The sequence below is a fragment of the Styela clava genome, chromosome 15 (assembly GCF_964204865.1).
Source record: "Styela clava chromosome 15, kaStyClav1.hap1.2, whole genome shotgun sequence".
Classification (NCBI taxonomy): Eukaryota; Metazoa; Chordata; class Ascidiacea; order Stolidobranchia; family Styelidae; genus Styela; species Styela clava.
Genome location: NC_135264.1, coordinates 14,215,048 through 14,240,396, shown reverse-complemented (window position 1 = coordinate 14,240,396; position 25,349 = coordinate 14,215,048). Strand labels below are relative to the sequence as shown.

At 34.6% G+C, this 25,349-nt stretch overlaps 2 protein-coding genes across 9 annotated transcripts in view; one reads left to right on the top strand and one right to left on the bottom strand.

Moving 5' to 3' along the window:
* The window catches only part of LOC120334193 (uncharacterized), a 56,162-nt gene extending 45,918 nt beyond the window's left edge, over window positions 1–10,244 (top strand). For 4 of the 6 annotated variants that reach the window (XM_039401655.2, XM_039401658.2, XM_039401657.2 and 1 more), the window contains 9 exons: window positions 1,625–1,843; window positions 2,569–2,769; window positions 3,066–3,293; window positions 4,254–4,372; window positions 4,909–4,935; window positions 5,435–5,461; window positions 5,795–5,945; window positions 7,362–7,417; window positions 8,191–10,244. In XM_039401655.2, coding sequence (XP_039257589.2) covers window positions 1,625–1,843; window positions 2,569–2,769; window positions 3,066–3,293; window positions 4,254–4,372; window positions 4,909–4,935; window positions 5,435–5,461; window positions 5,795–5,945; window positions 7,362–7,417; window positions 8,191–8,277 — 1,115 coding nt within the window. In that variant the 3' untranslated portion in view covers window positions 8,278–10,244. Of the gene's footprint in view, window positions 1–1,624; window positions 1,844–2,568; window positions 2,770–3,065; window positions 3,294–4,253; window positions 4,373–4,908; window positions 4,936–5,434; window positions 5,462–5,794; window positions 5,946–6,985; window positions 7,083–7,361; window positions 7,418–8,190 lie in introns of all 6 variants that reach the window. The other 2 variants (XM_039401654.2, XM_078120557.1) reach the window with 2 other exon arrangements.
* Window positions 10,245–11,486: 1,242 nt separating this feature from the next.
* Window positions 11,487–25,287, bottom strand: LOC120334307 (tuftelin-interacting protein 11-like). 3 transcript variants are annotated; one of them, XM_039401782.2, is made up of 19 exons: window positions 25,093–25,287; window positions 24,293–24,495; window positions 23,433–23,573; window positions 22,990–23,159; window positions 22,105–22,304; window positions 21,070–21,275; window positions 20,184–20,355; window positions 19,537–19,647; window positions 19,055–19,156; window positions 18,578–18,666; window positions 18,138–18,231; window positions 17,059–17,244; window positions 16,414–16,529; window positions 15,892–16,043; window positions 15,030–15,286; window positions 14,531–14,614; window positions 13,870–14,042; window positions 13,078–13,197; window positions 11,487–12,271 (listed from the first exon to the last, which is right to left on the bottom strand). In XM_039401782.2, the coding sequence occupies exons 2-18, from the start codon at window positions 24,493–24,495 to the stop codon at window positions 13,086–13,088; spliced, it is 2,568 nt and encodes an 855-aa protein (XP_039257716.2). In that variant the 5' UTR covers window positions 25,093–25,287; the 3' UTR covers window positions 11,487–12,271; window positions 13,078–13,085. The 3 variants fall into 3 exon arrangements, with proteins under 3 accessions (XP_039257716.2, XP_039257715.2, XP_039257717.2); XM_039401781.2 differs by having other exon boundaries at window positions 25,098–25,287; XM_039401783.2 differs by having other exon boundaries at window positions 11,487–12,254; window positions 25,098–25,287.
* Window positions 25,288–25,349: the final 62 nt, after the last annotated feature.

Genomic DNA, 25,349 nt, shown 5'->3' with positions numbered 1-25,349 from the left:
TTGTTATCAGTAGTGTCAAGTATGATTTTATAAATAGGTTTTCTTATCAGTAATATAATCAGCTTATCAACCAACTTTGAAGAGTCAACACACCTAATTATTTTGTCCCTTATATCTGTTTTACTATGGACCGTCTATCCACATATATAAAATCAATGTAGTAAAAACTGTATCCGTTTTTTTTTTAATTCATCCAAAAAGATTTTCAATAAATGAAACGTTCAATATAATCGAACCATTACGTAACTTCTATAGCAAAGTAAAGAAGTTCTAATTTACAATATATAGTGAGGGAAATAGGATTTTAGTGAGGGGTGTTATATACACTAAATGGGGCTATAATGGAAAAATATGCACCCGTAATGACGAAAAATGCTAGTAGGAATAAAGTGAATGTTGATGCACCATTTTACTAAATATGTCGACCAGAATGCGAGCACGCGTCACACTTAGCTTTGGATTGGAGCACCGGTGGATTTTAACTAGCAGTAAATAATCTGTATTTTTACATCCAGATTCAATATTTTACTTCCATACTTATAATAACCATAAATATGTTGTAAAACTAACTTCGCTATTCCAACAATGCCATTATATACTGTGATTAATTATGTCCCAATAACAGGATCTCAAAGATAAACTGTGACAGCACAATGTCTCATAGCAAAACACTTAAAATTGGAATTTGGAATTTTTCTTATCAGTTTAAGTTATGATGTATACATTCTTCATCTAAGAGGGCTGGCTGTCTTGTAAATTCAATCATCATAAACACTCCTTCAATGTCTTGTTTATATGTATTGACTTAGTAACAGTCCAAACTTGGAGGCTTATAGAATGGCTTGATTTTGTCCAAACTGACGTTGGGTGCAATCTCAAAATGTCATGACATTTTTAAACAAAATACATGCTCTACATACATCTAACTATTATATTATATTAATATGATATTAAATAATGTATCATTAGTTTTGTTGGTTTATTTTCATTAACCGTCATCATTTTATTTTTCAATTAACAACTCAGTTGTTTTGAAAATAATTGTACTTAGATAGCTCAGAAATCTTCAGATGCCTTTTCAAAGTTAATTGTGACTAGTAATACACGAAGTAGCATTTGAATATTCTAAAGAAAATGTATAATTGTCATTTGTTTGATTGGTATAAATATATTTATTATATCATATATACCCTGAAATCCTATAATTTCAGTTATCTAACCGCTAAAACCAAATATATTTGAGCATGTATTTGGGGTGTTCTGAGACTTTCAATTGCCAAGTTAAACCGTTTTTTCTAGTGGGTCTGGCTGGTGACAAAAAAATGTGAGTTTTGAAGGAAATGTGGAGTCCTTGGGGCCTAAAAATTTTCAATGTTTTATTAATCTTCAATAGAAAAATGTTTATTTTTTACATTGAAAAAGGGGAGGGGGGTGATGGAAATGACCCTGAAATCCTCACACTGCTGTGAACCATTAGATATGTATGCATATATTCAGTAACTACTATGACCAGATTAAAAAAATTTTGAACAAATTCTATGTGGTTAAAGAATACATCTTACACAAAACAATCTTTGGGATAAAACATACCTTAACTTATAAAATAATTTAATTGCAAAATCAGATCCACCGTTCAAAGATAATTTACCGAGGCGTTGTCGTCAACCGAAATACGTCGGAAATTGTCGCGCTAAGTATTCAAGGTTCTACTACAATGCGGATGAAGACGTTTGCATGTTATTCATTTTCGGTGGATGCAATGAAAATGGAAATAATTTTGTCACTCCATGGGAATGCAGAGATCTTTGTGGGGGAGGAGAACCAGTTTATGAGAATGTTTTAGGTGAGAATTTATTGTATGCATTATACAGGGTGGCCCAAAAGTAGGTATACAGTTATTTTATTTATTTTTTATTACCTTCCAAGCAGCTAGAAAACTAATGTAAAATTCACACTAGATTTATTATCTAAAAAAATAAGCAATTTTTGTGGTACTTAACAAGGAACAAAAAGTGAACTGCAAGTAGATTCAAAGCATATAAAATAGTTTAATAACTGTATACCTACTTTTGGGCCACCCTTGTATATGAATGAAAAAGTTTGGTGGTAGGATAAAATAATATAATTCAGAGTGAGACAACTTTAAAGTATTTTTGGTATTTATGATTCTAAAAGTATGATCATATGCTCTATAGAAGTGATAGTATTACCAGTAAAATGTCTCATTTTCTTCAAAAATAAAAACTTTATTTGTATTCTTTGTACAAAATTGGGAGTATCATCAGTAATATATGAGCTTTTTGTAAAAAGTACCATGTAGCTATGTTGGCATTGCAATTAAGAATATTGACAAAACTGGAAATATTCCAGTTTTTTTTAGAAATACTCTTCACTGCTTGTTCAGAGCCTTATTCAGACGAAAAGGCGCATAAAGTGTCGAATAAAACAATCTGACATTTACATGTCGCGGAATTCAGAACTTGATTCTTCATATAAAATCAAAAAATAATGTTTTTTCTATCAATAATTATGTTATACAGGTATAAAAACATTTTTTACTCATCTCAGGACCAGAAAGATGTTCGCAACCTAAAGACACTGGTCCTTGTCGAGCGAGTATGCAACGTTATTACTACGACAGTGAAACAAAATCCTGTCAAAAGTTTGTTTACGGTGGCTGCAAAGGAAATCGAAATAATTTCTACACTCAAGAAGATTGTTCGGTCACTTGTGAAGATCAAGATTTACAGCTGAAAGCTAGAACAGTTGGTATGTATCAAATAAGAACAGACCAAAAATTATCTCGAGGTCAAATTCCATGCCCATGACTTTCATTACAGTATTTTGTTAAACATAGGCAAAGGATAGTAAATTTTTAATGTATGTACTAATACTGAGAAGAATGTTAAAAAAATTTGTATTCACAGTTTGGTATGATATTGGTATTTTAATCTTTCGGATTATGCTCGATATTTTTCATATTGAGTTATTTTCAAAATTTTTCAATTAATTTCAATGAAGAGATGAAAAAATTCTGCATCTTACCATGATTTTTCTCTTTTCAGCTACGTCACCCGAGTACTGTTTGGAGCCAGCAGATACAGGTCCATGTCGAGCTTCAATCTATCGATTTTTCTACGATCCCACCACTGAGAGGTGCTCAACATTTACTTATGGTGGTTGCCTGGGAAACAAAAACAATTTTCGCACACCAGAAGCATGTCGGAAAACATGTGGTGGCGGAGTTGTAAATTATACTATCACAATTCCGCACCCTATAGTGCCACCGAGTGGTAAGTTGAGGAAATGGACGTTGGGATTCTTTGACACTACATTTCATTAAAACTAATTATTTTAATCATTATTAATTGAACTAATAATTAGCAATATGATGTGAAGATTTTCGAAATAATTCTTGCAACCAAGGATGTTAGATTTTTTATGGTTAATAGATTACATGGAAATAAATAAATAATTTATTTTCTTATTTATTTGCTCTTTGCTCATCTGTTTTCTTCTCTGTATGTCTTAACTGTGCATGCTTGTTTAACATTTTATTCATTCGCTAAATAAATCTTCTCACTCTCTCATCTTGTCTTTTCTATCTTTGATATTCATATTAATTAGGTTGCTGTCACAACTTTCATTACTTGCGTAAACGCGTTATACATGGTACATGAAGAAATGATAGAAATGCATAATCTACGCAATTTGATGCATTATTTTCATAAAACTCTACTAATTCATGAAGGACTTTAGTCACATATTTCAAAGAATTGTCTTGAGTTAACTTTAAATAATTTCTACAATAGGTCAACTTGAGTCAAGCAAAATAGTTCAATCTGGCTCGAGTAATAGAGAGATTATACAAAAACTTTCCATCATCATCATTTATAGATACGTAGATTAGAAAAATCATATAATATTTAACATAAAATTTCATGTTATTTTTATCATTAAAACACATTGTTTCTCTAATCTGAATGGCATGGGTGGCTGTGGCGCATAGGTCTGTTCTGAATGTTACGAAGTTGCATGTGTTCTTCTGTTCATAATTTGATTTAATATTACGAGTGGTTTGGAAAATCATCAAACTATTCTCATTTTACAGTTCCAACAGCCTAAAAAAGCTTCAAAGCTTGTCACAGACATGTGTTTACAACATCATTTTTCTGACTTTATTGCTCAGATTAAATAACTACTTTTTGAACAATATTTTTTCTTTCTATTATCACCAATATTTATACTTTTAGTTGCTGGAGCTGTGGGTCCACCTGGGCCATCTGGTACTGAAGGGCCAAGAGGAGCCATGGGGCCACCCGGACCACCAGGGCTTCCCGGTTTACCTGGAACGCCTGCAATGGGATTTCCGGTGAGTTGAAATGAACTCTTTGAGCCACAAATCTCACAATGTTCGATTTATTTTGAAATACTCAAAACAAGCATCTTTCTTTAAGTTCAACATGAATTAGAGTTGAACTGAATTTACTCAAATGTGTTATATTTTATATTGTCCCTCATAATCAATCCAAACAAGGCTTCGAATTTCGAATTTGAAAATGATGTACTTGTGCCTTATTATTTGAGTAAAAATATGAGTTTCGGTTATTTCCAACTTGAAATTATTTTATTGAAATTAGAATAAATTTTTAAACTTTTCGCCATTTTTGCACCCCTTTCCAAAGGGTGCCCATGGCAGGCACACCCTAGACACACCACTGCGAATGGGCAATCATACCAAGGGGGTAGCTGCATTATTAATTCTCACTTACTATCTTCTAAAAATGTGTATGTCAATAATTTCATTACTTGGCCAAGTCATTCTATAATGTCGAATAACCTTATAAAGCATGAAGAACATTGTTGGTTCAATTTCTTCAAACTAAATATTAAAATTATATTTTCCAGGGTGTCAGAGGTCCACCAGGCCCACCGGTATGTATGCTAAATAGTTTGTTTGTGTGATAAATTTACATGTGAAATGGTTGACTAGTTGGCTTTTCTCACTTCTGACCTGGATTAGTAATTGGATGAGAGGCTTGTTCTGAATCTAGACGCCTGACTCATTTATCTGTTGGTGATGGAAGCCAAAACTGGCCAACGGTTTCATGAAATGTCTCACAACTAGGGTCATATGATTAAATTTATTGTACTCTGCCTCAAGATGAACAGAAAAAATCTTATAAAATTTTATGACATATAAAAAGTTAAAACAGTGAAAATTTGGATGAAAGTAGAAGTATAATAGAGAAGTTATATTTGTTTGCCTGTCATGCTTATTAACGATATCAATAACATTCCAATCTTTCCATACATTGTAGAAATTGATTAATGAGTAATGCATATCTATTTCCCTCTAAGCGTAACTTTTAATTCAATCTGATACTGCACCATGTTTTGGTAAAAGGCTTACATATTATTTCTTTATATTCAGGGACCCCCAGGTGCTGATGCCTCAGTGGTAAGTAAACATTTTTTGTAATACTAAACTATTTACTGATTTTTTACAAATATTTGACAGAAGGTGTCACAATGTTAGATGCTTTAATGACAACATAATATTAAATTGTATTTATGTACATTAAATAGAAATGAATTTAAATTCCCAAACTGTGATGTCACAAATAAAATTTTGATGCCATAAAACAGAATTGTGACATTATAATACATTTTTTAAACCAATAATATGCGTTCACGCTGACCCTTCCAGTATTCTAGAGCCAAGTATTAGCCCAAGGTGTTTATCAACATTGATATCACCAAGATAAATATACTTCACATTATTCCAACGTAGCGAGGGGTGAAAAAATTCACCAGAAAACTCCAGGACAAATTGAAAAAGTTTGACGAGCAACTTGAAGACTTTAAAGCTCGAATTTTAATTGTTGAGTCAGCTCAACATCATCTTGGTACCAAAACCACCAAACGTTGGGCTATCGATTGGGGTGAGAAAAACTCACAAAAAATTTCACAAGATTAGGGTGGCTGACGCTTCTTTTGCCACATATGCACACAATGTATTGAATGTAATAGTCTGACATCACATATGTATTGTGTCAGCATGGCAGCATGGAGTGTTCCACTCAAAATGAGCAAATGTTTTGAATATGAGTTCTGATCAATGTTGGTCAATTGAAAAAAAACCGAAGTGACTCGAGTCATTTAAATCTGGGTTTCCCAAACTGGGGTGCAAGGACCGCCGGGTGTCCGTGATGGCTGCAACCGTGTCCGTAACGGTATATAGTCTGATTGAATAATATTCATCAGGAAGTCATAGCGGTATTTTAGTTGAGCATTTCGTATGAATACCGGTATCCATTGCTGTCAGAAAGGGCAATTAAAATTATATTGCCTCTTGCAACGACAAGACATGTGTGAAGCAGCATTGTTAGCTCTTACCCATATGATGACAAAATTCAGATCGAGAATTGGGGGTCAAAACTAAGATTAACAAACAGGGGTGCACGGCCCCAGAAGCTTTGGAAACCCTGATCTAAATAGAAGGACTTCCAAATTTTAAGATCTTGACCCCTTTCCAATGTATTAGAATTTTACGAGACTCCCTGTTCCGAGAAACGCTTTTTATGAACGAAGTCGACATTGTTATGCAAGCTTGCCGCTTCTCTGATCTAATGTATATTCTTTCGTGAGAATCATGTTTTGTACAAGCTTTAATAGTTTATAGTACTTTGCATGAAATTGGTGCACTCTTTGCGACCCCTAAAATTTGTGCACAGCCCCCTGGGCAGGGTCACGACAGTTTGGGAACCTTGAGGGACTTCTCATAACACTGATTTCAAAGGACCTAAATCATTTTATATGTCCTCCAATTCATCCAATTTATTACCTCTTGGTGATAAGGACCTGTTTAGGACTTGATTCTTAACAACATGTATGTATCAAAGCACTAACTATGACTGTTCCACCTTTTTCACTTGCTTTTACACTGTTTCACATTCGCGTTGTTCTCACTGCACATTCACAGGAGGAATATAAAGCTGAAATTGCAGCATTAAGAAAAGAAGTTCAATCGCTAGCTTCAATGGTTCTAACTCATTTAGGTGAAACAGACCGACATTTAGGTAAGTTGGGAAAAATGCTCCCCGATTTACATATTTAAGTGAGTGGAAAGCAGATACTACTGCTTAATTATATGGCGAACGAAAGATGACCTAATTGAGATCAAATCTAACAAATAATTTTATTTTTAATCAGATTCACACCCCCTCAAAAAATTGTCTATGCCCCCTCCCCCTTTGACGGGTGCGCCCCATTGATCTATTTGAAACTTCCACAGTTTTCTGGTCTTAAATTTACTTTTTTGACTATATTAATAAGTAATATTATTTCTTATGTGTTAGATCCATCAAAGAAATCTGAGGAAGAAGACTTCAGTGATCTTTTCCCAAACGATGAGGTCAGATTTATTTTCATTTTTAAATAGGAAACTTGTGCTATCGATCGGGTTTCTACAAGACTAACTACTTCTCTGTCTTTCATGCTTTTGCACATGTGGATCCGTATGCATATAATGCAAGGATGCTGTAGCAAGGGCGCTACGGAAGTATTGTACCAAGATGACGCACAACCTGAACAATCTTGACCTGGTACACATACTATGTTCAGGTTGTGCGCCATCTTGGTACGAATACTCCGGGAGCACTGTAGCAAGAGTCAATCACTTTCAATGGGAAATCCCTAAAATATATAAATGGAATATGGACATAAAATTCTATTGACCTTAAAACTTCAATTTTAATAAAAAGATGGCAGTCAAGTGTGAAGAATAAAAAGTGTTCCCCTTTAAGTGTACTTAATAGAAGGGCAAATTTTTCTAGATGATCGGGTCCCATATTAGTGGAATTAATTATTCCACTAATTGTGCAAGAAAAGCATTATCTCTTACAACAATAATGAGCCAGAGATGAAAGTATTTTTGCACAACGTTTAATCAGTCCTATAACTCCAAACAAAGATATGAGCAAACAACCACTGGAATGGGAGCTTCCACTATTTTTGACATCGGTTACCAAATTTATTACACCCGAGTAAGGCAGTGAGCATGGCATCTCTAACCCAATTAAATAACTGCTCGCAAATAAGCGTCTGCTTATATTGAGCCTTGTCCACAGTAAATGTGTGAAACAAATTACAATCAACATTCATATTTTATTTTAATTATTTTTACAGACGAATAGTGAGGACTACAATTATGGGTTCGGAGGTTTACTTAATGACTATAGCCTGTATACAGATGACGAAGAAGGCCGGAAATAACGAAATAATGACTCAGCCGTCGTAAAAAAATGAGTCAGCATTTCATATGTATTTTACACCTCGCAAAATTGCATGACACCAGTTCTTTCAGAATTGTCATGGTTCAGTGATAAAGGACACGCATCATCGCACTACCTCCACTCCTTATCATAAAAAAAGAAAAAGCGCAAAGCACCTAATTGTTCCGAAAGTTATGTGTGCACTCTACTTTGTGGACTAGTTAGTGACACCCACAAAATCCACAAAGATAAAATGTGTATATTCGTATCAAATTAACTAGAAAAGAGCTACAACTATCAGCTGTATTTCTATGTTTAGATCCCCTTAAAGCTCGTTATTGAAATACTCGTTCCTGCTATATACTATCCATTATCAATCAACCCAAAATTTCAATCTCGAAAGACAGGTATGACTTGAAATAGATTGCTCCTTTCTTATTGCAACAGAATCAGAAGAGAAAAATAACAAAAATTTATATCAAAATTATATTTGTGTGCCTTCAGTCTTTTACTATTTCATAATGTTCCCAGATTATGCATCCTAAAAATCAATTCTGTAGCGTTTTGCGTAACCTGTTTGAATTTTACTGCTAATATGATTATACCAACAAAACAAGAAATATCCAATACCCTCACAAAATTCATCGAAGTTTTTGCTCGATCAGAACGAAAAACACTTAACAGCATACTCTGGACCAAAATATTCATAAAAATACCTTAATATTTAAGTTTTAATATTATCTTCTCTCTTTTGTCAATAATTTTATGTTGCCAAATTATTGTTCCATCTTCTTCCATATTGAGCCACTAGGTGGTGTTTTCTGTTTAACCATAAATTTTTATATTTATGATCTAATTGAATGACGCAAATTATTGATGTGTTATCATAATACTTTTGTTAACCGCTCAGCATATTATTACTATTTTATACATGTTTTTGTTTGTTTATTATTTTGTTTTCTTTTGTCTAACCTTTGCTAGAAAATTGTTCGCAAAATCATTTTAAGTTCTTACTTGAAACATATTATATCCAAGTTTTCATCTTATGAAAACAAGTGTAATTAAAAATTCTTCGTTAGAGGATCATTGATTCAAAATGCGGCAGCACCATACAACAATGTGATGTCATAATATTGTTTCAGGACAGAAATAAAGTGTGAATGACCCATTTTGTATTACCCACAGATTAGACAGATAATTTTTTATGTGACTTTTATACTTTGTTCTGTCCATTTTTTGATATACCGGTGTAGTTTCTACAGAATTGTTCGTTAAAATTTTCAAGTGCAGAAAGGTAAAGTGTCGTTGCCATAAAAAAATATTCCTCCCCTACAGAAATTCTACAATCTCGTACACGTCTATATTCGACAATTAATTTGGTCTCCTTTCTACACTGTTTTTCCACGACAGATAAACACGTTTTTCCACTTTTTTATTTTTAAGTTACTGAAAATTTTTTGCATGCTGCAAATTTCATTGAACACCGCCGCAACCGAAAGTGTTTTCATTTTATCAATAGAGGAATTGCATCCACATTGTTACATTAATGTAAATGGATCTGGAGGTTAGAGACATTGTCAGGCAAAGATCATACAAAAAAAAAGATCTAATGGACTGAAATTATTTTTATACTAACTACAGATATCACATTGGACTTAAACCCCAGCATTGATCAACAAAAATTATGTTCATCAAGTTTTATTTGAAAAGTTAGATTTTGAAAAATATGTAATTTAAATCTGAGGAGATTGTAATTTTGACTCCACCTCCACCTGTGGAATTCGAGTTAAAATAATATCCACTCGGTCAAGTGTAGAAGAACATTCATAATACAATGTGAATTATATTTCAATAAAAATTTTGTTGTGTGGATGTATTTTTTTTTCCTTGAATCTTTTTTACGCCACAAAAGTATATTCTTACTGTATCTACAAAAATATATGCTTGTGGAGCAACACAAATATAGAAGTTGCATTTCTCTTACATGATTTTTTACCAGAACTATCGTAGGAGTATATGTTGAGACAATTCTATGCAGATCCTAACCATTTCATGCAGTGGAGAAAGCCTGTCTGGATTATAGGATTTTTGTACCTAATTTGAGGGAGGACAGTCGATAAAACGACTTAATGATATGTGAAACCATGACCCTTCGTTCGGTTGTCATTTCATGATGAGTGTAGGTAGGATAGGATTTACATATTTATCCCGGGGGAAAGCCGATAAGGCAGCTTAATCATATGGCGAACCACAGCCTCTCGTCTGGTTACCAGTCCAGGTTGGGTATGGGATTAGATAGCCAGTTATTTGTTTTAGCATAGCGAGGAGTCCAGCAGTCCTCTCGCACATGATCATCCTCGCACGGGATTCGGACCTGCGATCCCACGAAGGGTGATCAGTGATGCGGTGGCGAGCGTATTCCTAACGCTTAGCACGATGCGCCACACCACTGAGCCAAGGTGGGTATAATTTACGAGTTACCCAGTCCAGATGCATGGAATTGTTAGTGAAAGGAATCACAGCTAACATCCCAGATTGAGATGCAAAATATTTGGTAGGTTGGGAATTTATGATAAACTAGAATTTGCATGACTATACAACTGTCATAGTTTCAACAAACATTTTCATGCACAGCAATCCTCACAAGATTAACATGAGAACCAATTCAGATATATCAGCCATCCATTGTCTACAATTGTTTGTACCAACACTTAACTAGTCAAGCAATTGTAAAACAAACATAAACCATGGTCTCACATCACAAGCATATGTTCTCTCTCAAAAACATTCTGGAATTCTACGAGACCAAACACAGTTTTGAAAATATTAACGCGAAAAACATTCAAATTATGGTAGCTCGGGAATATAGTTCAAGCGAGGCTATTACAGTTTGTAATCATGGCACACATGTAGTTTTCAAAGTGTAAGTTATTATATAGTGTGAAGATACTCTGGCAAGCGAGTTAACACAAGAGTATAGTTGGCAACCCAAAGCAAATCTATATTCTGACAAATGGCTAGAAAAAATTATACCTAAAAATGTCGCAGAGTACAAGTCACCATGGTGATTAATTTTACATATAAAATAGTACATGCGCATACCACGGATTTTATGGAATATGTACGAGACTTCGTTTTAATATTCGTACATTAATCTTACTTAATAGTTATAAACTGCTTCATTTTTGCCACATATGAAAGAAAGCTTAATTATCATTCCACAGGATTCATTTTATTGTGTGATAAAAAGTTGAGAAAGAAAATAAAACGTAGTGGGAAAAAGAAATTATTGGGTTTATCACAGTATTCAGAACTGATGCCTATGTGTTTGATAATTGCCCAAATACATTCTAAATAAGGATGGTGATTTTTTTAAAAAAATTTTCAAAGCCAAAGCAAGGTTTTTCAAACAGACGTAAAAGAGACTCGTCTTTCGAAGAAATTTATGATTAACCACTGTAATTATATAAAGTTTTGATGGTGAACAAGCCAATATGGCACATTAGAAAACTTATCGGCATTAAATCTGGAATTGCATTTTCCCCTCATTTTTTTAATCGATCAGACTTGTTTTTCTGATGTGTGAGTGATAGAATAGAGAGTTTGTATGTACAGTCACACAGAAGACTGTTAGTGTTATGTATTTCAATATTTCCAAGATTATTTCATTCATCAATAATGTTTAGAAGCAAGGTTGAATAAATAGTATATACTAATCCATTTTGTATCTACCATAATATTTTTCCAATCAATGCTAATATCTCAACTTAGCATGACAAATAATAATGCACCAAATATTTAAAAACAAAACGCCGAGCAAAAGGCTGCAGGTGCAGAGTGAAAAAGAATGAACAAAGTGAAAGGCAACTCCAACTTCAACAATATCCACCTTCTAAGTTCTTCGAATTTGATCTTTAAGCTGTTGAGCATGATAGGCAGTGACTGGCAGTTTCAGATGAGCTTCATGGAGCAGTTTTTCTACATGGTAATAGAAACTGAAATTATAATTTATGTTAAAATTAGCAATAAGTAGCAATTTGTCAAAAAAAAGTTTAAACCAAACCAGTTCCCCCTGTATAGTTGGGAATAGTCAATTCTTGATTCAACAATAATTTAAAATGTGGGCGTTAAATTTTGTTGATTCTAGCATGTTTGAATAGCTCGGCAAAAAGAGTTTTGATCTCTTGAGGAATTGTCACGTCGACTTAACCGTAGGGTATGTGGGCTCACCGAGCCATCCCAGCCTATTGCCGCACTTCCCAGCAAAGCAGCTCAACTACAACTTAAAACTGTTGAACTGGAGCTATTGAGATTCATAAGCTTCCTGCTCAATATGTGTTCTTTCTTGCCATGCATACAATATTCTTCGGTACTGTAGCATTACGCTGTTACATTCTAATATAAGGAGTTGAAAATCGCTAAACTCAGAGATGCACAAAGAAAGATGTAACCATTGTATGAGTTTAACATTTTGTTATAAATTTCATTTCTTTTGCAAGAAAAACACAGAATTCTCGGAGTGTTGCATGTTACTTGTAGCCATATATGTGAGGAAACATTGGTATCAGATTACTTTTAGGAAACTATCTGTATCGATTTAAAAAGGCAGTATCGGTCGGGTCCTACTCGTAATAGAACTAAATAAAAGGAAAATCAGAATAAAATTATAACCTAACCCTAACCTGGTACACACACTAAAGGAGTACCGCTGTTTTCGTTCTATAGTTGGAATTGTAAACTGAAAAGAAGCTACAGTTTGCCAGGTTTGCAATTTGCTTGTCAAAACATAAAAACTCATTACCAATCTCATCATCCAACTGATGCTTTATCTAAAGCAGCTGATAAACCCAGAGGTAGAAATGCATCTCCTTCCTTCATGTAAATTACACTTCTATCAATATACACTGCTCTGGAACCAAGCCTGAGAATACAAAAGAATTAAATTGTGAATGCAATGGTTTAGAACAGGGGTGGGGCAAGGACCAAGGTATTTATAGTGTTAGAAAAGAAAAGGGGAAAACAATAAGCCTCATGCCAAAACTTATTTTAATCGTAATCTGAACAAATTCATCGAGCTATTTTTTCGGTAAAACATTAAAATTTGGTTTTAGTTTGGTTGTGGCAGCATTAAGATTGAAGTACTAAATGAGCCGGATTAGGCTCGCGGGCCACTGTCTGCCCATATAGGGTATTGCACCTCATTGCTAAGTTTTGCTTGCATAGAGTCTTGAAGAGTCAAAGGGGACATGTGTCCCTGTAGAATAAATCTGAAATTGTAGCAGATAGAGTGATCAAAATATTGAAATTTGATGCAAAGAGTCAATATTTGAGATCAACGCCCCACTTTTTTTTTTTCAAGCAATCAAAAGTGATTTTATGGAAACACAGAGCCAAACTTTTCAACAACACACACATCCAATCTGGAGTAGGATGTAAAAAATGCTTCAAGTTTGAAGTTCAATAAAACTCTTTTCTTATCCTACAACTCTGCTAAGCAGCAAATGTAAAAATTTTGATAACTTGAGCAAAAATTTAAATTATAATTTGTTTATTCCAAAATTATTGATAAATCACACTATATTCTAACTCAAACCTGTATACAGTTTTCCCGTCTGGATTAGACTTGAGTGGCACGAATACAAGCCCTCTCTCTTCTGCCCTCTGTTGGATAAGATCTCGAAAATTCATCGGGACAGATGATGATTGTACTGACTGAGATAAAGGATGGCTGGGATGTGCTGGTGCTGCTGCTCTATTAGGCTCAAACTGAAAAATAAGAAAGATGAAAAATTGTCAGAAAAAGAAGTCAAAGATATCACTTTATCAAGGAAAATCTATCTATGAATTTGCTTTCATGTGAAGTCAGAAATTGAAAGGCTTGCTTGACTCCTTGTCGACATAAAGTTCTTTAAAGTAATTGCTGGTTAGCTGCAATTCCCTACACCAACAAGTCGATAAATCTGGAATTGATAACTGATGAAATATATCAACCCACACCCATCCATAAATATGCTTCGATGTGGAGTCAGAAATTTAGAGGATTGCTGGAATCATTGTTAGGTGGTTCATATAACCGCTTGTTAGTTGCAACTCCTTCCACCACTAGGTCCACGAATCTAGTCTGGATGATGGCTTTTTGACATGGACTGGCAATCAGAGAAGAAGTTGTTTACCATAGGGTTGAGTTTTGTCATATTTCCTCTCTCAAAAGAAATATGAAAATCCTATCCTATCATCCAGACAGTAAAACTTACATCTTCTGCATCCATGTCTACATTCCTAGGTGGCCGTCCAGTTACTGCTCTGTTCATCATTTCTAATGCTTGTTTGAACCTGTCCTGCAAAACAAAGACAAAACAAATGAGAAATGCTAAAAGCTCATGTAAAATTAAAACCTTTAAATTGCGGAATATGTGGCGCTCCAGAAGTATGTGTACCAATATGGAGGTAACTAATTTGTTCGCCTACTTTACATCAAATTGTGTAAAGGGACTGAAACCTATGGGCAGGAGGTATATTCACTTGGCTAACAAAGACAGTCCCCGACCCGTAATAGAACTAGAATAGGGAAAATCAGAATAAAATTATGGCCTAACCCTAACCTTGTACACATATTACGGGAGTACCAAAATATCCATATTACACCAATTTTGAGGGATAATATCAAAAAACAAATCCATTTTCTACATTCATTTCAGTATTATTTAAAATTACTAAAACATGAGGTAACCACTGCATCATTTTCACACTTACTTTAACAAATGAGTTTGTCATCAATCCTTCTGGCAAAGTTTTTTTCCATCCAGTATACCAACGTGAAACCTCTTCATAATCAACATTAGAAGAATTTAGCCAAGAGCTCAGTGCTCGGAGCCATTTCGGGAAAAAATTTGTCTCGAGCATTGAGACGAGAGAAGGCCGAGGAATGAGAGATTCCCATTCCATTACGCACTGGAAATCAGCTAGAGATTGATCGTGAGGATTGACAATAAAATCTCGAAGACATTTTTCTGAAAAATAAGGAGATATATTATCACTGAAAATATTGAACATATTGTAAATTTGTAAAGTTGGTTACATTTTCAGCACAGAGACGATGCATGATACCACAGATAAAACCATGATCAGATATATCAGGAAAAGAAACCAAAAGCTGTAATTGATCTCCCAAAAAAAATTAGAGTAGGCCATTCAAACGAAGGTATAAGTTTGCTGATTATGTGTGAATATAATACAATTCTATGCTAAGACACAATGTCCGGTACTCCCGTAGCGTGTGTACCAGATTAGGCTATAATTTTATTCCGATTTTCCTTATTTTAGTTCTATTACGAGTTCGGGGACTGTTTGGCTTACCCAAGTGAAAATACCCCCTGCCCATAGGTTTCAGTCCCTTTACACAACTTAATTTTATAACTCTATGGTGGGCATATAGAGGTACATTAAATAAGGTAACAAAACTTAAAAAAAACACTAATAAAATAAATAAATATAAAAAAAAATAGCAGGCAATTTTTAGCTGATTCTCTTTATGTTAGTTCTAATAGCAATAGACACATTCTCAACTTCAATTGAAAAAGGTTATAATTAGTCAAGTAATACACAGCTAACCAACCTAGTTTCGGAACAATATTCTTTATAATAAAAGCATCCCAACTTCCTCGAGAAAAGACTTCGTGCCATGGTTCCAGGATTACTTTGGCGGATGGATCTCTAGGATGCCACATTTGTAAGGCATTACCCAACTTCTGTCTGATTGGCGCATACCTGAAAATTAATACAGATAAGAAGAGATGTTCAACACTCTTTAAATTTCGAAAAAACAATCGAAAAATAAATCTATAGGTCAGAACTCTTATCTGTTAGGGAGAATCTCTAAAAGTATCGCTACTTGATAACTGGTATTGTTTTTTCAGCGTTGTGAAATCGGAGTTTGGCATATTGCAGTATCGGAGTCCAAGCTGGGAGTCTAGGATTCATATTTTTACACTCAGAATACCATGCTTCACCTGGTGATCGAACTAGAAGGCAGACATAGTTCACCCTATGATCAGGCTATTTTTCAGTTTTCCTCTCCCAAAGTATCATTCTATTATCAAGTCTGTAGCGATGGAAAATATAAGAGAAATTTACTTACAAAGGTTCCATTTTTTGTTCTAACAGCGGCAACCAGGGATGAATCCACGAATGTAACGGAACAGGATCTGTCAAAGGATTCCATGATTCAACTTCTTGTTGAAGACGAGGCAGAATCTAGAAGAAAGTATTGGATGATTGACCATAACCACAATTTATTTATCTAACTAACCATATTTTTCCAATTGCCAAGTTATACTGCAACAGTTAGTGGGTCTGGCCAATGACCGCAACCCCCTTTCTTCGTGTACAACCCTGCCTGGGTGAGCTGGAAACCGGAAACCGTGAGATGCAAAACAAGAGATCTTTGCCAAGTGATGCCAAATTAGTTGGGTACAACATTCTTACTCTTGTGTGAGTATAACCATAGAAGCAATGTACAAATATATGGTCATGTTTTTGAAGTATTGTTAGCGAAACATCAGAGCGCGGCTCTCATACATATAAAAATACAATTTATAACAAAAACAACCAACGATCTAAAGTTTAGCGAGCTGAATAAACAAGAGGGGGAATAAAGTAAAAGTGGGAAAAAAAATGAAGGATTTGTCTGATGAATTGCCACATGGTCGCCCAATATAACCTTTTTAAATATCCGACTGTTGCAACATAAGTAATAAACAACATCTATGTGAATAGAACTAACCAGTTGCATTAAAAGATTCTCCAGTATCCATGAAGGTAATAAAGGCATCCATTGCTCAACCAGTTCAACCATTGAATCGCAATCTCTGACGTTCCACTGATAAGTTGCAGTTCGAACACGAGGCATCCAAACTTCCCATACAAGATACTGATACATGTCACTGTTGCTTGTATTGGACATGGAATTCTATAACAATTATAAATTAGCATTTTATTACTTTTTGGACCAGTGGTTCCCAAAGTTGATCGACTGCGGACCAAAATTAGAAGCTGAAGAACATTCGCGGGCCAGAAGAGGGGAGTGCCTGCAAGAGTCTGATACAGATATGTATAATTAAGATACCGAATTGTTTAGATACCAAACTGAAGTGTTACGAGTATACACATGCTGAAACTGTGATGATGACGTAACAATTGGCGGTATATAGAACACAGAAAGAAATGAACATGAAGTGTTAAACATTATTCACTCAAGTTTGGTTTCAGTTAAGTTTCACTTTACGCGATCGTTACGCGGACCGTAATTGACACGCGGGACGTGGTTTAGGAACCACTGTTTTAGAACAGTTTGTTGAGTATGTCAATGTATGTTTGATAAGTATGTCATTGCATTCTACAATGTCACCAATTACTTTTGAAAATCAGGACAGATAGTATCACCTTATTTAATTAACTTTAATTTCAATTCAGGCCTTGTGTGATTTTTTGTGTATTCTGGTGCACCATGTTACAGACTTTATTCAAAGTTCGATTTCATCAGCTCTGAGTTTTTCCTTATGATCATACTTTATAGAAAATTCAACTATTATCATATTGATGACTTCAAATTTACCTATCTTTTTCTTGCGCAATTTACCTATCTTTTCCTTGCGCAAGCATAAGTTGTTATGTTACTGAGACAAAAAATATCATGCATGTTCAACAACTTGCCGAAGAAAGTTTATTTTTTGGGCATTATCGCTACCATGGCAGCCAATGTCATATTTAACGATTTTTTCGAGAATCAATAAATATTTCAACTTGGGACTGAGCAAAAAATTAAATCCGACACCGAAAACCATGGCCAAAGCTAATACTAACCTGCAAAGAATAGGACGCAGCATCCAGTTCCAACAGTGTTTTCCATCTTTTCATTTCAGATGTTCCATGAGACGGTGATTTGAGAGGATTCCAACTGTTGGCAAAAAATATATATTTTATCTCCGACAATTTACATAAATGTACAAGGATTAGGCAGAAGCCCTAAAACCTAGTCAGTCAATAGTCAATGATTTCAATCACTAAATTAAGACTCACTAGTGATTAGTCTATTTCAGTGGTTCAAGCAACCGAAAAAAAATTTAAAAACAAATTTTGCTCAAATACTAAACGGCATGTAGTACTTTTATGGATGCAAACTTAACGACTAATATAAGAGTCATTTTTACATAACATTTATTCTGAAAAAAAATTAACCCAAAAGTTAGAAGGCAGCGCTTGTCAGCCATCAGCGAGTTTTTGAAATGGTGAAAATTTCCTACCTTGCAAAATATTTCTTCATCTGAGGAATTACAAAAGCAGTGGCAAGATCAGATAATTCAAACATCTTGTATTCAGCAAAATATTTCTCCTGAAAAAATAATTCAAAGACTCAATAATGGAGATGCATATAATATTGAAGTTTATATTTTTATTTTATACAAAGCTTTGCTCCAAACGAGGCCCCGTAAAGCAGCCACTGATATTTGGGGAGATACTGTTTCTGTGAGAAAAAGGTGGTGGGAACAGGATTTGTACCCAAGATATGTAATCTGCGATGCCAACACAGTTAAGTCTGACAGATATTCAGGCTGCCAAGCAAATCAATGGTGAATGCTCATTTTTGATAAATAATAAAAATAGCAAATTGAAAGTTGGCATCTCAAGTTTCTATTCCAGGTAAAATTTGTCCCCAATTGATGCTAAAAATATTCTGCCAAATTGAAATGATAATCTGATAAATTTTCAGTTTAATTTACCTGTAATTCAGCAAATACTTCCGCTAATTCATCAAGGAACGATTCACATTCAACATCTGAGTTTGATCGATCTTCACATTGACAAACTACTTGAAGTAACCTCTGTGATAAAATAAAAGTCAATTTTAATGAGGGCTATGAAGTACGAGCGGAGTTTGGCATGTTATATCTTATATAAGAGTCAAAATTTTCTCCGAGTCCGAGATAAAATATTTTTCAACCTAGGGTCGGGAGTCAGGGCTCAAGTTAATTTTTGAATAGTTCGAAGTTTAGACTCCACGAAGTCCCGAGTTTTTTAATTTTCCTGGATTCCAACTAAGTAGCCTAAATATTAGGATACATGAAAACAACTATACTATAATCTTTAGGAGTTGGCGATAGGAAAGAAAATTTCTCATTCAAAAAGTTTCATTTCGATTTCTTTTAAAATGTTTTTGAGATATAAATTTATCGAATTGTCTAGTCTTATCTTATCCAATCACCTCTAGTTTCTGTATTTCTTCTTCTTCTTGCTGTAATGTTGTTCTTAATTGATCTTGTTGATGTTTTAAACTCACAACTCTATCTTTTTCATAGTCGTGTTGGCGATCATTCTGTAAGACATTAACAATTACTTCAATGTGAAATACACTCCAAACTAGGATTTAAAAAATCGGGCAGTCATAGATAAAGTCAAAATCTAAAAACTTGTTATTTTACGAGGGTGACTTCTTACATCACCACTCCAATCAAGGCTCTGAATAAGATATCATCTAACATTTGGAACTATGTAAAAGCATGACAGGTACAAACCAAATACTATATAAATCATATGCATTGCAAATTGGGTAGTGTGTGTACCAGGTTGGGGTTAGGGCACAATTTTATTCCAATTTTCCTTATTTTAGTTCCATTGAGTTCGGGGACTGTGTGTGTTAGCCAAGTGAACATACCCCCTGCCCATAGGTTTCCGTCTCTTTACACAACTTGTTGTAAAGTAGGCAAACAAAATTAGTTACCTCCATATTGGTACACAAACTTCTGGAGCGCACAAAATTGCATATATATTCAATGTAGTAAATTAGTGATTTCAGGCATAATTACTATTTTAATTCCATTTTAGAAGAATAGCGTATGTGTGAACACTCACATGCAATATTTTTTGCTCCGTAGATTCGAGCAACATATTGAGATTATGTTCAAGCTCAGGACAAGAGAATCCGCCTTCCTTTTTAGCCCTTTGTCGATCGCTATCGTAGTCTTCATCACTACTGCTACTGGCATCTGGGTCAACTGCATGCCGTCCTGCGATTGCATGGTACCTGAGGGATCAGAGATTCAGTGTTGTTATTAAGGAAGTTAAGTATCTGGAAATATATAAATCTGTGGTTTTCAAACATTTTAATCCGCGCCCCCTTTTAGAATTTGTCAAGTTTCGTGTCCCGTCTCAAAATTTACTAGCTGACAGTAATCTACAAATAACAGATAATAAGACAAAAGTATGTTCCACTCGAAAAACACATTGACAATATATGGAAGGAACGTGAATATCCAAAATGAAAAAAAAGTGAAAATCCAAAATAAGACAGGTAAGATCAAATCTTAATAACAAATATTTTTTCTTATAAGTAGCTTCACACCCCCTCGAAAAATTGTCTAACACCCCTTTGAAAACCACTGAACTAGATACAATAATGCTGGGTGTAGCCGCGCATGAAAAAAATGGATCATCTCAGTTTCACCTTCTTCATGTGCCTATTTTCTGCTCATAATCATGATTTCTTTAATTTTCGGCAACTTCTTGTGGGAGTTGGCAATTTGGATTATTTTTTTGCTTGCTTTTACCTTCGTTTTGGCGAATTTTTGTCCCAATCCTATGGTAAGTGTTGGAATAAGTGAACAAACTTACGACACTTCTTGATTTTTTTCAATATTAGGTTTTTGAAATTAAAAACTTGATAATTTGACTGTGATCGCAAAGTGGGTGAACCATCCTATCTTTGTACAAATATGACAACTCCCAAAACTTTACTCACCCTGAAAAGACTTTTTGTTCTCGTCCAGTCATATCGATAACTTTCACATTGGCAAGGGCGCTAGAAAGCGCAGTTTCACTCCCTGAATTTCCATCTTTTTTCTTTTTCATTTTCTTCCCAGATTTTTTCAATTCATCAACAGTTTTATAAATATATTTCTTCTGGTTGCGATCAACGCCATCTTTTCTCCATCGAGATATTTGTTCCTGTAAATTTTCATAGAATTTATTTGTCATCAATTTTATGCAATCGATTCTTCAAGTAGATTTTCTCGAACAAGATTATCTGTTTGGCAAGAAAACCATTTAAGACAATGTGATAAGAGAAACCGTCTATCCAGCAAATAGGACAAAGTTTCAAATGTTTTGAAAAAACAGCCGATAACAAACTAAAGTCAATCATATGACAATGTAGTTAAAACCCTACCATTCCACAATGAAAAGAATATTGATAACAGAACAGTGAACTTTCGACACAAACTATGAGTCGCAAAAAATGTTTCCTGGTTCCTGGTTGTAAAAAATTTTGATTGCGATTGCGTCAAAACCTTGCCATATGCAAGTCTTTTCGGTACTCCCGTAGTATGTAAACTAAAATGGCGGACACCGGAACATAGCATGTGCACCAGGTTAGGGTTAGGCCATAGTTTCAGGTACAAATACTACGGAAGTCAATTGGCTAGTCTCCGAACTCGTAATAGAAACTAAAATAAGGAAAATTCTAATAAAATAATGGCCCAACCCTAACCTGGTACACATACTACGTTCCTATGTTAGCCATCTTGGTTCACATACTACAGGAGTACCGGTTTTTCTATTTGACAGATATGAATGCTCAGTAAACTAAATCTGTAGAATCTGTGTAGAAGGTTTCGTGTTCTGTAACCACAATCGAAAAACTCAAATTTCTGACTCCGGAGAATTCCGAATCAGACAAGTTTGAAAATACGACTCTACTCTGGTAAAAACATTCTAACCCTGGAATTCACAGCCCTGAATACGAAGACATTTTATTCTTCATTCAAGACATATTCACCTTAAAATCCTTTTCTTCTTCTTCCTCTGAATCCTGCGTTGGAAAATGAATGTACGATTGTTTTGTTCGTTCGGTTCCTGCCGCTCCTAATCCGGCTTTCTTTGTTCTTTTCATTGCTTCGATTGGATTCACGATACCTTGATTATCTCGACCCAAACCCTTACCGACTTTGTAACCCATTTTTTTCATCAGTTTCATACCTAAAAAGAAGTTAATTAGTTAAAAAAAAGGGACATAACAGAGATGCTAACGAAGAGGTCATTAGTGATTATATTGTATCGGTATAATCCATGGGTTCCCAAAGTGCCCCATTCAGAGCCCCAGGGCTCCCTGAGAAAAAACCCAGGGGCTCCGCGAGCTATTGTTTACTTATTAGAATACTGAATATTTTTTAAATATGAATTCATCCAAATCATTCAACAAAGCAATTTTGGTTTTTTCAAGGACATCAAACGGTAAATATTAATGTTTCTAGATGTGTTTTTATTTTTATAAAACAATAGTCAACCTCTTTATGGGCTCCATAACTCCAAAAGATTGAGAACCCCTAGTATAGTCAACGAAACTTAACAGAGGGGAAGAGTTTAATTTGGTTCAAAATAGTCTGTGGTCCTAAAAAAGGTTAGACACCCTATTCTGGGTGTCTGACAATATCTTCTGTTTAGGAATCATAGGATAACCACTTTAGGGGAAGAACAGTGGTCTGATGGTCACACAAACGGGATTCATGTAAGCAACATCTACCCAAACAAAAAGTTGTGTTCGCCCCAGTTTTACTATCTCATTTAAACAGTAGTAATGCAGACAAAATGTTTGTTCCCCAAGTTTTAAGCTTTCATTTGTTAAAGAAAGACTGAAATTAATAATGAAATACTAATAAATTACCTATTCCCTTTGTATGCCTCTCAAATGACCCAAATTGCGTCGCCATTTTTTCTTTCTGTTTTTGTTTCGCTGTTAAACTATATGCATGACCACCAGATCCACTAGTCCCAACGGCTGAGGTCGAAGGCTTAGGCTTTGGTTTCTGGACTGAGTGTAGAGTTACAGGTTTGCTGAAATAAATATTAGTATTGAATATATTATAAGTTCTTACTCTAATACAGAGGTGTGCAACACTATTTGTTGATGGTCCATATAACCCATTTCAGACATTTAGCTGGGCCACAAAAAAATTAGCGGAAAAGGCGAGAGAATTTGTAACTTAATTAATTAGTTTCATGTCTCCTTAAAAAATTGTCTACGTTCCCCACCGTTTGAAAACCACTGCTCTAATAAAAGCAAACATAATTATTTTATAAAAATTAAGAATTGAAAAAACAATATACGTTTCTTTAGTCTGTCTTCCTTCAACATCATAATCATCCATATTCTCTTCCTCTTCTGGATCATATCGTTGACGTTTTTCTCCTTCTTTTAAACCTCCACTGATAAAGGTTACTGGTGCTGAGAAATCGCGTTTCTTTTTGCTGTAAAAATTAGAATGTGTAGTAGATAAAAAAAAAATTGTTTTGTCACTAAAACCTGTTATAAAATTTGAAAACACAAATTATCAATACTTTACTTAATGTTCATTTTATACTAAAAAGAAAAATTTATCCTAATAACTTTTGAAGCATTATCAATGAGCTTATAACAAATTTCTTAATAATTTCAGTCTTGAATAAATTTTTGAATTGATGCTTAATACGATAGATCAGATATACATTGATTCCACATGTCTTTGAATAAGTTGGAAGCGTTCGAACTCTTGTTTATCATTCCAGTTCAAACAATTCATGCCTAAAAAAGTGATGACACTTGTGAAATAACCTTCTCAAGCAATGAAACTAGAAAAAAAGGGGAGTTTTCTTGTAAACTGAAAAGTTAATTTTGCATCCAGCATTGCATCCCCCTCCAACTGCTCCCTGAACACCGTAGAGGGCAACGGCCCCTGGTTGGAAATCGCTGCTTCAAACAATGATTGTGATGCCATAATGGTTATAGTGTTGGCATTGCGCATTAAATATCTCAGATCCAAGCCTACACTTCACCCAGGGCATAATAAACTGGAAAGAGAAAAGGTCAAAGATATTCCGGGTCATAAAAAATAGTAGTGCATACTAATGGTTGCCTTGTTTGGAGGAAATCTCACATAAAAAACAAACTAAAAATCGATTTTTCAATTTGACAGTCTTGAATAACTAACCCATAATTGTTCTCAGATGATTTTGCCCAGATTCCATAAAGAGCTTGTTCCTTTGTTTGCTTGAATTGTGGTCGATCTGGATTAAATTCGTTAGCAATGTCATCATTCGTTAATTCGAATTTCTCCATCTCATTCTCTTCTTCACTATCAGCGGCAAACATGGCCGCTATTTTTCTTTGACGGTTCGACATTTTGGGAGGCATCTGAAGACAGAATTAAAATGGTAAAAATGAATAGCCTATATTAATGAGCAGGAGGTTCGAATTTTTTTAATTTATCGCAGGGATGAGGATAAGATGGCTTAATCATAAGACAACCAATTGTCTGGGTGAGCATGTTGCGTATCGGGATAGTAAACAAGTCTAGTAATTAGTTTCACATCCATAGACTTGGTGGATGCGGTAACTGACCAAACAAGAGCTACGAGTACAGCAATTCCCTAGAACTGTGCTTCCCAGCCAGTGGGTACCATATTCTTAATGCCTAGCATAGCACTATGCAACATACAGCATTTGACTATCAGCAATAAAAAACATAAAGATAATATATTAAATAAAATAATATATATAATATGTATATAGGGTACATATGTAGATTAGATATGCTTTTACAAATTTCCTCATTTTAAACATTCGCAAATTCATTCAATCATCCTAACAAATTCAGATATTACAATAAAGCAAGGAAATGCCTGAATGAGGTCTTTTGGTTGTTCGAAAATATAGTTTTATAAGCCCAGATACGGTACCGTACCTACTGAGATATGCTGCTATCTGAAATGTATAATTATTACAGCTTACCGTACCTTCAGCAAGAAGAAAATCCAGTATTATTTCTCCTCACGCAGTCACCAGGTCACAGACTCATAAATATCCACAATTTTTTTGTCCTTTCTCCGTTTTTTAGTGACAAATGATTTCAAAAGCGTCATAAATCCCGTAAAAATAATTAATAGTATCGTAATAATTAATTAATAGTAAGGGAGATGCGAAAAAACATCTGCAAAACAAAAAACAAACGACATTACATTTTAGCCTTTAGTTTTCAGATATTGCAA

Excerpts from the sequence above, each read along its gene's own strand:
- LOC120334307 (XM_039401782.2), bottom strand. The coding sequence starts at position 24,495 with ATGCCTCCCAAAATGTCGAACCGTCAAAGAAAAATAGCGGCCATGTTT. Across the intron at positions 22,305-22,989 it reads GAGGCATACAAAGGGAATAG|GTATGAAACTGATGAAAAAA; the intron begins GTAATTTATTAG and ends ACTTCTTTTTAG. Across the intron at positions 14,615-15,029 it reads TGACAAACTCATTTGTTAAA|GACAGGTTCAAACAAGCATT; the intron begins GTAAGTGTGAAA and ends TTTGTTTTGCAG.